The sequence below is a fragment of the Monodelphis domestica genome, chromosome 4 (assembly GCF_027887165.1).
Source record: "Monodelphis domestica isolate mMonDom1 chromosome 4, mMonDom1.pri, whole genome shotgun sequence".
In the NCBI taxonomy this organism is placed as follows: Eukaryota; Metazoa; Chordata; class Mammalia; order Didelphimorphia; family Didelphidae; genus Monodelphis; species Monodelphis domestica.
In genome coordinates, this window is record NC_077230.1 from 271,340,294 (window position 1) to 271,356,547 (window position 16,254).

Here is a 16,254-nt window from a genome sequence, read left to right on the forward strand (position 1 = left end):
CACCCCACCCTGATGAAATAGCTACATGCCACAGTAGATAGAGTACTGGGTTTGGTATCAAGAAGTCTATGACTCAGAACTGTTATCAAAGAGAATCAAATGAAATATTTGTAAAGAACTTACCACAATCCCTGGCACATAGTAGACAGTTAATAATTAATGTTTCCTTCTGTTCTAATGATATGTAACTCCCTTGGGGATTTTGATGGGTCAGGCTGGGAAAATTGAGTGAGTAGCAGTGTAGGGAATGGCACAGTCTCAATTTAGATCTCCTTCTGGTAAGGAATAATTGACACATAAGAGGGTTATGATGTCTTTGGCATTTTACTATGAATTATATTAACTCATGAAGAATTGTTGATTTTGTCATGTCATCCTTTGGACTATGTTTCCAATTTGTTTGGTGCTGCTACTGCTCTTCATCACCACCTCACACTGAGATTCACTGTGATATCACTCAGCCTAAAAACCAAATTATCAAATTCTAAGAATGTCCTTCTGAAGAGAGAAGGAAAAGCCTAGGATTTCAGTTTTTCTTCACATTTTTATCTTCTTTTTCTACATAGTGACTACTTCAGTAAATTTGCTAGAAGTTTTTGTTTTTGTTATTCCATGTCATTTTCTTTTTTAAAAATTTCTTTTTAAATAGGCATACTGTCTGTGCCTGCAGGAATACTCAAAATAAGACATAAATGGATATAAATAGTAAAATATTCTCCAAAAAAACATGTAGGATCTTGCTACAAGGAGGTGGGATGTGATAACATCAACATCTAATCGAGTTCTGCTCTCCCTCCAAAACACAGGTTAGGCTAGTTCTTTTTCCTGAAAGGTGATCCAGTGGTCCCTTGTAGACTTCAATATCTAAAAATCAAAGATAGCACTTATGTGTAACTTGAAGAAGTATTTTAGGTGTGTGGTAATTTCCTGGAGAATAGCACTCCTTGAAATTTTCTCAGAGTTTCATTATTATAATGATGCCTCTTTCAACATGCAAATTGGAATTTGAGAGAGATGACTAACTGACTTGGCAGCAAAAGCATAAAGCAATGGGATATTGAAAAAGCATATTTTGCTGAAGGATAGTTGTGATAGGTGGATTGGATGAAAAAGATCAAGGAAAAAAAAGTTTGAACTTATAAGCGTATTGATTTATTAAGGGAAGCAAGCTAATTGAATAACAAATTGGGACCAGGTCTCCTCAGCTTGGCAATGGACTCTGAATACAGGGGGAGATGGAATTTTATACATTAAAAGCAAACAATTAAAAAGATATTAGGCAATCTAAATTCTAATTAGGGGAAAGATGAGGGGCTTTCCAAGACTAGAGGTGGAGAATTAATGGGTGCAATCACTGAAGTTAGAAAAAGAGGTGCCTCACTCCACCCCCCTCCAAATGTCTGTATTCAACCAAAAGAATAATGAAATTGTAAATGATTAATCAGTATAAGGCCAGTTTTCAGGTAAGAAATATGGATTGCTTGCAATGTATAATTATGAGAAAATTCCTTGCATCAGTCTTTAGATCTGACCAACTTTTTGTTCAACATAACCTAGGTCCTTAGTTAAGGGTCTCTAAGAAAAAGGTACAGGTAGTTCAACTTTCCAACCATTCAGGGAAAGGTTCATATAATGCAATAAGGTTCATTCACAATTCCCATAATTGAATAACATTTTCTAAGAAGATAGAAATTGGACTAGATTCCTAATTGAATAGGAAGGGAATTGAACTAGATACAGGATTGAATTATAAGATGGATTCTTTATGGTGTGCCAGCTTCTCTCTTTGGCTTCTCGAGACTGAGAGACCAACTCCTCTACCAGCCAGAGTCTTTTCCAGATTCCAAATCCCTTGGGGCCCCTCCCCCATCGAGGTGATCAGTTTCACACTCTTCAGTCTGTGGCACTTTTCTTATGTGCTAGTCTCTGTCACAAATGTGCATTCAATTCCCACAGTTCTCTTAAATGTGAAAGGATTTAAGTGAATGACTTGGATAAGGAGGTTTGGGGACACCAGGCTAATTTGGACACACTGCACTGATCTGGAGTTGTGTGCAGGAGAGGAAAGAAAAAAAAGTCACTGAGAAGGTATATATATAACTTCAAAGTAGAAAGTAAACTCCTCAATTTTGAAAGTATATTATTTTTTTCCTTTATACCTTTAGAACTACTACAGTATATTTTTTGATAGTTGTGTTTAATGGATAATGAGTGAATGAATGAAAATTAAAAGTCCCAAAGTCATGACTTCACTTTCTTTCCAATGTTTTCCAAAGTTAATCCTCACTTCATGGGGAATTGGTTATATTCTTAGACAAAGAAAAGTTAAAATCATTGTTTCTTTAATTTTATTTGGTGCTACATAGACCTGTTAAACATTGTGCCCATCATGATTTTCTTCAGTACATCCTTCACATCCCTATTCCTCAGGCTGTAGATTAGAAGATTCAACATGGGGATAATTGTGGTATAAAATACTGAGGCTACCTTCTCCCGAGTCATTCTATTTCTTGATGATGGTTTAAGATACATGAAAATAATGGTGCTATAAAAGATAGCAACAGCTGCCAGGTGGGAGCTGCAGGTACTGAATGCTTTAGACCTTCCTTCAGCAGACTGAATGCTAAGAATGCTGATTAGGATGAAAGCATAGGAGATGAATATGGCAACAGTTGTTGAAAATACATTGAATGTACCAATAATCATCAGAAGAAGTTCATTGAGATAAGTGGTAGAGCAGGAAAGCTTCAGAAGGGGTATGATATCACAGAAATAATGTTTAATAACATTAGGACCACAAAAAGACAATCTGACCATGCAAGTTGTATTAACCAGAGTGGTAAAGTTACCCATAGTATATACTCCTGTCACCAAAAAGGAGCAAGCCCATGGAGACATGATGACATTATAAAGCAGTGGACAACAGATGGCAACATAATGATCATAGGCCATGGCTGTTAGCATGTAGCATTCAGAAACAATAAAAAAAAACAGAAGAAAAAAAGTTGTTGTAGTAAGTGTAGTAAGTGTTGTTACACTTATTGTAGGAGGTGATGTTTTTATCTCCTATAAAATTTACCAAGAGTTTGGGAGTAATGGCAAAGGAGTAGCAGAGATCCACAAAGGACAGGTTGCTGAGGAAGAAGTACATTGGAGATTGTAGCTGAGTACCAATGGCAATTAGTAGAATCATGCCCAGGTTTCCCACCATAGTGACAACATAGATGCCCAGGAACAAGATAAAGAGGAAGACTTGGAGCTCTGGCTGGTCTGTTAATCCCTCTAAGATAAACATGGTTACTTTAGAGTGATTTAATGAAGCCATTGTTTTGAAGAGTACCAGAGAGGACATACTGTGGAGAAAAGAAGACACAATGGACAAAATTTTATTTACCATTGTTTACATTCTCCCATTATTGGTAGTTGGAAAAGGAAATGGGTTATTTGAAAATTATACATATTACTTTAAGATTTACAATGTACTTTATATAAATTATCTCATCTGAACTTCACAATAAAACTCATTAATCCAATACTATCAGTTATCAGTTGTGAGAAACTTGAGAGAAGGGACTATCTTTTCATTCTCTTTGTATGCTAGCCAAAGTACTTACTCCCACACTGAATTATTTTTTTTATATCTCCTACATCAATGAATGATCTCTTTATATCTTTTATTTCCTTCTTTAACTCTTCTTGATATGTTAATACCCCAAGGATGTTTCAAGATAAACATAGATGTTCATTAATAGGAAAAGGATAGGTAGCTAGTTTTAATTCTTTGTCAATCTTCCAAGGCAAATTCAATTACAGAAAAGTCATTTATCCTGGTTATTCCCTTGCCTAATAAAAAGAAGGTGAAACTATTGGGGGCAAAATAGTCATAATAGATGATTCCTAGTATTTCTGACTTAGACCCTCTCCTTCATCCTCTAAAATTTTTCTCTATTATTTTACCAATATTAATAGTAACTCAAAGGACAAATTCTGGAGGGGATGTGGAGAAATAGGTGCACTGATGAACTCTTGGTGAAGCTATGAACAGATCCAATCATTCTGGAGAACACCTTGGAAATATGTCTAAAGGGGTTTAAAATTGTATACGTCCTTTGACCTTGCAATAGCACTACTAGGTCTACACCTCAAAGAAGTCAATGAGGAAATGGGCTGACATGTGGAAAAATATTCATAGCAGCACTTTATGTGGTTGAAAAGAACATGAAATTGAAGGAATGCCAGTCAATTGTGGAATGGCTAAACAAGTTGTGCAATATAATTTTGATTATTAATACATAATTCTCTGCTATATGAAAGGAAGAGCAGGATTAAAAACTTAGGAAGATGTATATGAATTGATGCAAAATAAGGTGAGAAGACCTGGGAAATAATTGTGCACAGTAACAACAATATTTTAATAATAGTCATCTATGAAATATTTAGCTATTCTGAGCAATACAATTCTCCAAAAGAATTCCAGAGCACCTATGATGAAAAATGCTATCTACCTCCAGAGAGAGAACTGATTAATTCTGGGTACAGATTAAAGCATACTTTCCCTTGCTTTCTTTATTTTTCTTGCTTTTTGATTTTTTTGCATCATGGTGAATATGGAAATGTATTTTGTGACTTCATATATATGGTTGATATAATATTTCTTGCCTAATCAATGGTTGGGAAAAAAGAAAGCCTGGAGGGAGGAAATTTAGAACTCAATATTTTATGATGGGGATGTTAATTTTTAAAAAATGTAATTGGGCAACATTTAAAAAATAAGTAAAAATTTAATTAGAATGCTAATAATAACTATTAGTAATAGTAACTAATAGTAAAGAACCTTACATAGTTCATCTCATTTGATTCTCAAAGTGACCCTGTTTTTATTATGCTCATTTTAAAGATGAGGAAATTGAGGCTGAGTTGTTAATTGACAGCTAAGATCACACAACCAGTAAATGTTTGAGGTAGGATTTGAACACATCTATTTTCAACTCTAAGTCCAAAATTTTCTCCATTATTCAACTTATGTGTCATATCATTAATCTCAAATATTTAATTATATTCTCTATTTGCAGTAGGTCCCAATAGCATCTCTAACCCTGCCTTTCCCACAATTTTAAAGAACATTTCTAGTTGTTTGTTAAACATTATAAACAATATGTCTCCAATTCAACTGGTACCTTCTTAAAATTTGGTCCTCTTTATTATTTTCATCTCTATTTATGGTATTATGATCCTTCCAGACTGACAACTCAGACATATCTTTACATTCTCACCCTCCTTTTTCAAATAAAGTCATTATTTAGTCCTATTATTCTATCTTTGTAGTATTTTAACATTAATTTTATTGTCATTATCTCCACTGTTAGCATATTTATTTAGACACGTTCCTCTGGATCATTGAAATATTCTTCTAACTAGTATTCCTGTTTTATATCTCCTCCAAATCTAACCTCTTTTATCATCTTTTGGTTAAACTAATTTGTTTACTATATAGCACTGATTATCATATTTCTCTGCCATAGGATTCAACATGGTGTAGAGGAAATAACTTTGGATTGAATCAATAAAGATAAGCTTTCAGTCTGTTTCTTTCCTTAACTAACTTTGTAATCAATACCAACCTAGTGTCTTGTTTATTATATATTGTTCCCTCCATAGTGCCCAGTGTGTAAGATAACTGGCCTACCTGCTATGACCTTCTATCTTCTTTCTCCATGATTTTGTCTACATTTTTTCTCCATGTCTAGAATCAATTAATGAATCAACAAGTATTTATAAACACTATGTTCCCAGCACTGTGTTAGGCCTATCAGCAGAAATTATCAGAATTGAGGTTATCAATGAAAAATTTGCAACCATTCTGGATAGACCTACTACAAATTTATAGTAGATAACCTCAAATGGGTCATTACTACTGATAGGCAATCTTACATCTTCCTTATCAAATCATCATCTACTCTTCAAATTGGCTTTTCTATACCTTTTTAATCTCTATTCAGACCTCCTATGACTTCCTCCAACCAATTCCTCATCTGAGAATGTTAATATATTTATGTGTATATATATATATATATTTTTAATTGAGGCTATATGCTATAATTCTCACTTATTGGCTATATGACCCTTGGCAAGTAACTTCTCCCCTCTTACTCATCTCCTGTCTCTCATGTAGCTACCTTCTACTGCTTTCTCATCCTTCACGTGTGCTCACATAATGAAGTGGTCTTACTCCTTATCAAGGCCAATTCTTTTACCTATTCAAGTCATACTATTGTAGCCCGTCTCCTCTAACAGATTACTATATTCTTTCACTTTTTTACAATCTTTACTTGTCTACTGGCTCATTCCTCATGGCCTACAAGCATGCCCTTATTTCCTCCATATTAAGAAAAAAACTCACTTTATCTTTCCATCCCCACTATCACAATATATTTATTCTATCTTTCATAGATAAACTTCTTATAAAGATCATATACAATGGGTGTCTCAACTTTTTCTCCTCACTGGTTTTCTGCCTTTATCATTCCGTTGAAACTGCTCTCTCCAGTTATGAATGATCTCTTAGCTGCCAAATCCAATGGCCTTTTCTCAATGCTCCTTCTCTTTAACTTCTCTGTAGCCTTTGGGATTATTGATTACTTTCTACTCCTTGATACTCCCTATTTTATACTCTACTGGTACACTACTCTACTGGTTCTCCTCTTATGTATCTGACTACTTCTCTGTCTTTTTCTGGATCTTCCCATGGAATATATCCTCTAGCTATGTTTTTCAATGTTTTTTCTTAGGTCTTCTTTTCTTCTCCTTTTATATTGGTTCATTCGATAATCTCATCGATTCCCATGGGTTTAATGGCAATCTCTATAGTAATGATTGCCAAATATACCTATGCTGTTCCAATTTCTCTGCTAATCTCCAATCTCACTTCTCTGACTGCCTTTCAGACATCCCAAAATGAATGTTCTATAGACATCTCAATGTCTCTATGTCCAAAACAGAATTCATTACCTTCCCCTTAATTACTCCTCCAACTTTCCTATTACTTTAGAGAGCAATACCATCCTCACAGCCTATCAGACTTTGCAACCTTTAAGTCATTCTGGATTCTTCACTCTCACACCCCTATTCAAGCTATTGTCAGGGCCTAACAATTTTATATTTGCAACATCTCTTGATGATATTTTCTTCTCTCTTCTGTTACTGCCATCATTATTAGTTCAGGGCCTGATCACCTCATACCTGGATTATTGCAGAAGCCTTCTATGGGTCTACTTCACCTCAAATTTCTCCCTACTCCAATCCAACCTACATTCAACAACTAAAGTTATTTTCCTAAAATGTAAATTTGATCACATCATCCACAAATATCCAACTCATTAAAATCGAGTGTTTTCCTATTACCTCCAGTATCAAATATAAGATGGTCTCTTTATCATTCAAAGACCTTCCTAACCCATTCCCCTCTTAACTTTTCCAATTTTCTTATTCCTTAACATGAATTCTTTTCTCTAGTGACATTGGTTTCCTGACTGTTCCACAAACAAGACACTTAATTTCTCAGCTTCAGTAATTTTCTCTGACTGTCCTCCATGCCCAGAATGTTCTCCATCATCTTCTCTCACTACTAACCTCCTTGGCTTTCATCAAGTTCTAACTAAAATTTCATATTTTGCCGGAAGCATTCTCTAACCCTTTTTAATTCCAGTGTCTTCCCTCTGTTCATTATTTTCTATTTATCCCCTCCCCTCCTCTCTGACACACACACACACACACACAACAACACACACACACACACATGCACACACACATATTCATTTGCACATTGTCTACTTCATTATATTTTAAGTTCCTTGAAAGCAGGGACTCTTTTTTGTATCCCTGGTGTTTAGCAGTGTCTGAAACATAGTAGGTGCTTAACAAATGTTTATTAAGTGATTGATTGAAAGAGGTGGGAAAGTTAGGTTGGGGCCAGGTGTGGTGAGCCTTTAATAGGTAATCATAGGAATTTTTTGGTTGTTTGTTAGTTTGTTTTTGTCCTAGGGCAATAGAAAGCCACTGGAGTTGCTTGTGTAGTGGAGTCACATGGATATATTTGTGAGGAAGGAAAATCACTGTAACTATAGTGTGTAGGGTGGACCAAAGCAGGAAAAGACTTGAGGGAATAAGAATTAATTAAGAAGTTATTGCAATGCTTTATGTTATGAATGACAAGGGACTGAATTAAAGTGATAGCTGTATGAATATAGAGAAGGGTTGGATTTGAGAGATGTTGTAAAGGAAGAGATGACAAATTTCACAGGTGATTGTATCTGTGGAGTGTAGGAGAGTGAATATTCTAGAATGACAAGATAGTTGTCCCTTCAACAGAAAAGAAGTTTGGAAAATTAAAGTTTTGAGGGAAAGATAATGAACTTATTCTTAGTTGAGTTTGAGATGTCTCCAGGACATCCAGTTTGAAACATACAAAAGATAATTAGTGATGCAAGACTGAAGTTGAGGTTAGAGGAATTAGAAATTTAGAGGTCATCTGCATAAAGATGATAGTTAAATCTATGGGAAATGAGGAGATTACTGTGAGAGTGAATATTAAGGAAAAGAAAAGTTTCAAAATAGGATCATGGGAAAATCCTATAGTTAGTGTATATGATATAGAGGATAAAAGCTGAATCAGGACAGAGTAGTATAACAAAAACTCAGAAGGGAAATGATATTCTAGTGGAATGGGTAGTTAACATTATTACATGTAACAGATCCTGAAAAAGAAGGATCAGGACTGAAAAAAAGGTGATAGTTAGCAAAGAGATCTGGCAACATTGCAGAGAGCAACTGAATAATGAGGTCAGAAATTAGATTGGAAGACATTAAAGAGTGAGTGAGTGGGAAGAAATAGAGTCAATGAGTTTATATAGGACTTTTTCAAAGAGTTTGCTTAAGAAAGGGAGGAGTGGTATAAAAAATCTCAAAAAAAGTATCAAAGTCTAGTGAATATTTTTAAGGATGGAAGATAGAGAGGCAGATTCAAAAGCAATAAGAAGGGAAAAAAGTTTAAGATTCAAGAGAAAGGAGGATTGATAGAAGATGTAATTGATTATCATGAGGGGGTGATGTCAAGTGCAAATGTACTTTACATTAGGTCTTGGCAAGGAGAAAGGATATCATCCTTAGTTCTTCCTATTCAGATCTCCAGTTTTCTTCCAATCTCAGCATAAGAAATTCCTTCAATATGAAGTTTTCCCAGTTCTCTAACTGCTAGTCCCTCTTCTCCAAAACTACCTTGTACTTATTTTTTCTCTGAATTTATCAACATGCATATTGTTTTCCCCCAGGAAAATTCCAGGTCTTTTTTTTTTTGACTTGTTGATTTGTGATTCTGAGCAAAACAATCATTCTCCAGTTTTCTCATTTCCAAATGAAGTAGCTAAACCTAATATTTCCTTCCAGAAGTCATATCCTATGATTCTGTAACTTACCTTCAGTTACTCTCTAGAGCCTACTGAATAATCGAGCATGCAAAACCTTCATTATTTCACTCAATTTGTGTCTTTACTTTATAACTTTTATGTATATAAAGTTAAAGACATGAATTGTTTTCCTTATCAATGTTTTTAATCATGCCATGCTGGGCCTAAAATATCCTTCATTCTCAATTGTACATATTTTATTTCTACTACTTTATGGCTGTGTTTAAAAACCTTCTTTTTCATAAAGTTTTCAATTAGCTTTCAGCAGGAAAGCATTTTTATTTCTCAGAGCTCAGTTATTATTCTTTTAAGATAATTTATTGAGATATTTTGTTTCTATAACATGTTTAATTCCAAATATTGTCTTTTCTCCTCCCCTACACATTAAGCTATTCACAAAAGCAAATAATTAAAAAAACAGTTTAGTAATACTAGTCAACACACACAACTATATGTGTATATATATATATATATATATATAATCGATTCTCTAGGATCAAACTTGGTCACTAAATCACATTTTAGCATTCAACCTTATAGTACAATTGCTTATATATGCCATATCTTCAACACTAGATTTTAAAGTTCATGAAGGTATATCTTATATCTTATAAATTTTAGCATCCTTTAACACTGACACAGTTTTATCTCAATAAATATTCATTGAATTAGATTAAAAAAGAAAATATCCTGAGTATCTGTGAGTCCAAAACAAAATTGAAAAACACAATATGAACTTATTGGAAAGATGACAATTCCATTTAAATAATCATATTTGAGTATCATCAATACTAACCTCACTGACCTCTAATATCTTTCTATACCTTCCTTTCTATCATGTCACTCTCTATTCATTCTTTCCTGGAATAGTTGACCATTTTCTTCCCTTAATCAGTAGGTTAATACTTTTCTACTAAATTATATCATGAATGAATAAAATACATAATTTCCCCCCTTCAAAGTCAATTTTGTTATCCAAAACTTCAATATGATGACTCTTACTCAGAGCCTAGAAATCTGGATATTAGGAGTAAGAGGGACTGTCCCTCTTGCAATCAGTGAAGCTAACATTAAGTTAGAAAGGTGAAGTCATTTTTAAAAATTCATAGGTTTCAAGGAATAATTAAAATGAGCTATAATCTGATGTTAGACCATGTCCTAGGAGTTAAAAAAATAGCACCATTTGTTAAGGAGGTGTTTGTTCTCTTTCTTTCATACATTGTCTTCCTACTCCTATAACTTTTAAAAATTGATATCTTTTTGATGACACTTTCTTTTTCTAACCTGTATTAACTTTACTTGCATTTTTTCCCAGATCTTAATTAACCTCAAGCAACATCACATATAACCTCTGACAATCCCACTTCTGTCTTCCTTCACATTTCACATATACACTACCATCAATAGTATAAGGATAGAAGTTTGATGGCAGAACTGGAATAAAACCTAGGTTCAAGTTCTGCCTGCAACACTGAAAAATTCACTCCTGATCCATTACTAATTTACATGTTTTTTCTTTGTTTTTCTGCCTGTGAAATCAGGATAATTATAGCTGAGGTATCAAATTTGCAGCTCAAATAAGAATATGTATGGGGAATTCTCTACAAACTCTAAAGACACATTTAATTATCAGTTATTATTATTTTCATCATTATTGGAACCTCGACAATATACCAAATGATTGAGATATACTAAAACCTATTCAGATTTCCTGATCATGCTAATGTTAGCCATGTTCTCCTCCTGCCTGTTTGGTCACAATAAAGTGTTAGATTTGGGGATTTGTCACTTAATGATAACATAGAAATTATCTCATCCAGCCACTTCATTTCACAGATTAGTAAAATTAAGGTAAGGAGGGAAAATACATTTTTGGGATTTTAGAACATATCTCCAACAACATAAGATTGCTTAATCATTAGAAAGGGGAGAAAGAAATGATTCTCCCCCACCCTTCTATTTAATGGTTGGAGATTTAAAATAGAAAAGTAAGAAGAGAATTCATAATTAATACGACTGATGAGTAGATGGTAGGAAAGATCCCAATCTCCTCATCCTTGGAGCACATTTCTATGGGAACAGAATATTCAAGGAGTATCTCTGGTCTCATCTTGATAAAGTGCCTATAAACTCTGTGTGTCTCTGGAATAGTAAAAGTTTTAGTTGAAGTTCTATTGGAAGCTGACTTTATATTTTACACTCCACAATTTTATTTATTGCAAATATTTCCTAAAGATACAAAAGGTTTGGTTACTCACCTTAGTCCTCTGAAGATTAGAGGAGTCACTGTTTTGGCAAAACTATGAGGCAACCATGTGGTACAAAGGCTAAAACTCTGAACCTGGAGGCAGGAAGACCTGAGTTAAAGTCTAACCTCAGGTACTTAGTGTTCTTCGGGAAGTCACTCAAAAGCTGCCTGCCTCAGTTTTTTTTTTAATCTGTAAAATGGGGAAGGAGGGGTAATCATAACACCTACATTCCAAAATTTTTGTGTGGACAAAAATGGGATAACATTTGTAAAGCACTTTGGAAATTTTAAATGTTATATAAATATTAGTTATTAGAAATTGGTCCAATAATATAAGCATATAAATATGTGGCTGTTTCCACAGCAAATTGTCACCACCCAATATCACAAAAAACATGGTTAGAGAGTGGGATTGTTGGTTTTTGAAAATGAAAATATAAGAGTCGTTGTGAAGGAAAGAAAGGAAAAAAGGAACCTTTCACTTTTTTCAAAGATACTAGATAGAAGAAAGAATTACAACTGTAAATATCCTAAGGAGTCTAAGCCAGATAAAAGGGAGTTTTGATCTATTTGTTGTTTGGAGATTTTTTTGGTCCCAGGAATGTTATTAAAAAAAGAATCCCCCAGGATCTCATCACTTCATATTGGAGTCCAAAGGGAAAAGGCATGCAGGACAATGATTTTCCAATTGATATCTCAGGTAAAACTGGGTCACATTGAAGCTCATTTTTCACTGAAAACAGAGAACAGCAATAAAGCTGGAAAGGAGGGAAGAAAGTTAACTTCCAATACAATGATCCAATTATGGTCATTCCCGACTACAGACAATAAAAACATATTTAAAACAATTCTGGTACTCTTATGATTTCATTGTCCTTTGTTATCACCCTTTGTTACCCTTTTCCATGTTCTTCAACTCATTGACTAGAGATCTTTACACCCTTAAAACACAACAAAATGCCTCTTGTTCCCCATTCTCTCCAACTTTTGATTATTAGCTAGATGCAGACAATAGAGATATTGTTGTCATAAGACCCTTAAACAGTCTCCAAGCAACCTTTAAACATGTTTCTCCTTCCTAGCATGATCTATTTTTAGGGGCAGATGGGTAGCTAAGTGGATTGGGAGCCAGGCCTATAGACGGGAGGTCCTTAGTTCAAATCTGACCTCAGATACTTCCTAGTTGTGTGACCCTGGACAAATCACTTGACCCCCATTGCCTAGCTCTTACCAATCTTCTGCCTTGGAACCAATACAGAGTATTGATTCCAAGATAGAAGGTAAGGCTTTAAAAAAAAGATCTATTTTTGTTTATTTGTTTAGTGGATTACAGTTGATTGATTGATTGATACAGCAGGTACTTTTCATTAATACTAATCAAGATCACCACATGACTCATTAAATGAAAGTCCAAAGAATAACTTAGGGACAAGGAAACACAGGGTATGACAGTAGAAGGGACTTCAGATATGACTAGTTCAGTCTTTTATTAATGAGTAATAAACCTGCAAGAAAAGACTCACTTTTGGAGCCTTGCTATCATGGGGGTAAAAGTAGCCTCTGGGGAAGAGCTGGTCATTGTCTCAAATGAGTAGGGGGGGATTTTAATCCTAGACATGTAGAGTTTCAATATGTTCCCAGTAGATATCTGGAGGTTTTAGAATCCAAAGTAGCTTTCAATTTGTGATTGTTATCATTGATAGATAAAAAAAATATTAAAGAAATAACATTTAGGCATGTATGATGTAGCAGAAGATTCATTATACTTTGAATCAGGATATGTGGATTCTGATCTCAGCTCAGTTACTAATGAGGTGTTTTTGATTTTTTTTTGATGGGGGTAACTAAGCATAAAGTGGCAATTTTTACTTGTTATCCTCCCTTTCCCTCATGTCTTTGCAATGTTGTGTGTATATGTATGTGTGTGAGACAAAGAAAGAGACATAGAACAGTTTTTGATGATCCTAGTATATGAGGTGATTTCTCTGCCCCCTCTACCCTCATAACTAGAGAATTAGTGTATTATCTTTAAATACAGAGGAAGAGGCAGCTAGATGACACAGTGGATATAGTACCAGGCCTGAAATCAGTAAGACTTCTCTTCTCCAGTTCAAATTTGGCTTCAAAGACTGATTAGCAGTATGGCCCTGAGCAAGTCACTTACACCAAATAGATTCTCAGTTTCCTCATTTATAAAATGAGCTGGAGAAAAAAAATTGCAAACCACTCTGGTATCTGTCAAGAAATTCTCAAATAGGGTCAGAAGAGTCAGACACAACTGAAATAAATTTTTTTTAATTATAAAGATTCTTATTTTACTAATTATTTGTAATAATTTTCCATTTAAGTTTTGTGAATTGATGTAATATAATTTGTCTTCCTACACCCCTTCTTTCCCTGCTGCTAGAGGTGGTAAGCAATTTTATCTGTTATACATGTATTATCTTGGAAAACATTTCCATATTGTTCATTTTTGCAATAGAATAATCATATTAGACCAAAACACCCAAATAAAAACAAATCTTTGAAACTTGTGGGTCAAAGAACAAATCATGGAAGCAATTAATGATTTCATTAGAGAGAATGACAACGAGGAGAAAACATATTAGAATCTTTGGGATACAGCCAAAGCAGTACTCAGGGGATATTTTATATCCCTGGGCGCCTATACCAGCAAAATAGAGAGAGAGGAGATCAATGAAATGAACTTACAACTTAATAAAATTAGAAAGATAACAAGTTAAAAATTCCCAGATAAAAAATAAATTAGAAAACCTAAAAATAAAAGGAGGAAAAAAATTTTTAAACCCTTACCTTCCATCTTGGAGTCAATACTGTGTATTGGCTAAAAAGCAGAAGAGTGGTAAGGGCTAGGCAATGGAGGTCAAGTGACTTGCTCAGGGTCACACAGCTAGGAAGTGGCTGAGGCCAGATTTGAACCTAGGACCTCCTGTCTCTAGGCCTGGTTCTCAATCCACTGAGCTACACAGCTGCCCCCAAAAGGAAAAATTAATAAAATTTAAAGTCAAAGTTTCTTGTAGTAACTGCTGAGAAAAACTTTTTTCTATCTCAAATTTTGTGGTAATATCTATTTGAAAAAAGGTCAGGTACACTGCCGAAGTTTAAAAAAAATCAAACTTTAGAGATCAACCAGAGATCCATTTTTAATGAGCTAGTTTCCTTACCTTCTTGATACAAATATTCTTACCTTCCATCTCTATCTTCTTTCTGATGTGGAAATCCTTAATTTAAACTATAAAATACTTAGCTACTCTCAGCAATACAATAATCCAGAACAATTCTGAAGAATTTATGACAAAGAATGCTTTTCATCTCCAGAGAAAGAACAGGAGTCGGAATAAAAATCAAATATTATTTTATATTTGCCATCACAAAGAGTGTGGGTCTAAAGATTTTTGTGTGAGTATTTTTCCTTAATTTTTTTTCTTTGGAGTATAAACCCAGCAGTGGTATGGATGGATCAAAGGCCAGGCTATTCTTTTAAAGCCCTTCAGGCATAACTTGAAATTGCAAATTGCTCAGATGTTTTCTTTTTCCCTCTTTCTTCTCCCTTTCCTCCCTCTCCATAATATATAACCAATGAAATATAATGTGGTTGGTGGTTGCCAAATAACTACCAAAAGAAACGAATTATCATATACTATAATTTTTTGGTTTGAGAAAGCACACACGTAAAATGTTTGTATATACATATATATATATATATATATATATATATATATATATATATTCTATTTAGCTTCCAAATATTTGTTTTAATGAGGACAAAAAGGGATTCAAGCAGGTAAGGATGTACTCCACTAATACTAAAGTTTCCAGAAAGAAAAAGATGGGAATTGAATATGTAATAGAGGAAGTTACATAGAAAAAATAAATAGCAAATTATGGGAACATTTGCTGTCATGGAATCAGTGACTCAGAACTGCAATAGATATTAGAGGTCATGTAATCTCGACAACATTTCAAACAAGTTGACATTCAACTTCTACTTAAAAAACTCCACTGAGGAATTGCTCATTGGCTACAGGAATGGGGAGGGAAGAGGGGATAAAAAGAACATGAATCATATAAACATTGAAAAATATTCTATATTAATTAATTAAATAAATAAATTTAAAGAAAAAAATCATGAAAATAGGACTAAGATAAATATGGGCATCCTAAGAAGCATGAACAAATTGAAGATAACACATGATTTTGATCATACTGTCTTTATTACCATTCTTGCCTAATCTTTTATCAACTAAGAAGAATATATATTTAGGAAAAAAAAACAACCTCAAATTATTGATGAGCCCTTCTTCATGAGGTAGTCTGTTTCACTTTAGAATAAATTGAATTATTAATAAATTTTCCCTTTTTTGAGTCTTCCTGTGGTTTTTTTTAACATTATTTTATTTGGTCATTTCCAAACACTATTCATTAGAAACAAAGATCATTTTCTTTCCCTCCCCCTCTCCCCACCTCTCCCATAGCCGACGCATGATTCCACTGGGTATCACATGTGTTCATGATTCGAACACA

At 34.1% G+C, this 16,254-nt stretch overlaps 1 protein-coding gene across 1 annotated transcript; it reads right to left on the bottom strand.

Annotated features, from left to right (window-relative positions):
• Window positions 1-1,232: 1,232 nt before the first annotated feature.
• Window positions 1,233-3,325, bottom strand: LOC100016079 (olfactory receptor 8D1-like). Its single transcript, XM_056825882.1, has 2 exons — window positions 3,031-3,325; window positions 1,233-2,999 (listed from the first exon to the last, which is right to left on the bottom strand). Exons 1-2 carry the CDS (start codon window positions 3,323-3,325, stop codon window positions 2,359-2,361), a joined length of 936 nt encoding a protein of 311 aa, XP_056681860.1. The 3' UTR covers window positions 1,233-2,358.
• Between the last annotated feature and the right edge of the window lie 12,929 nt (window positions 3,326-16,254).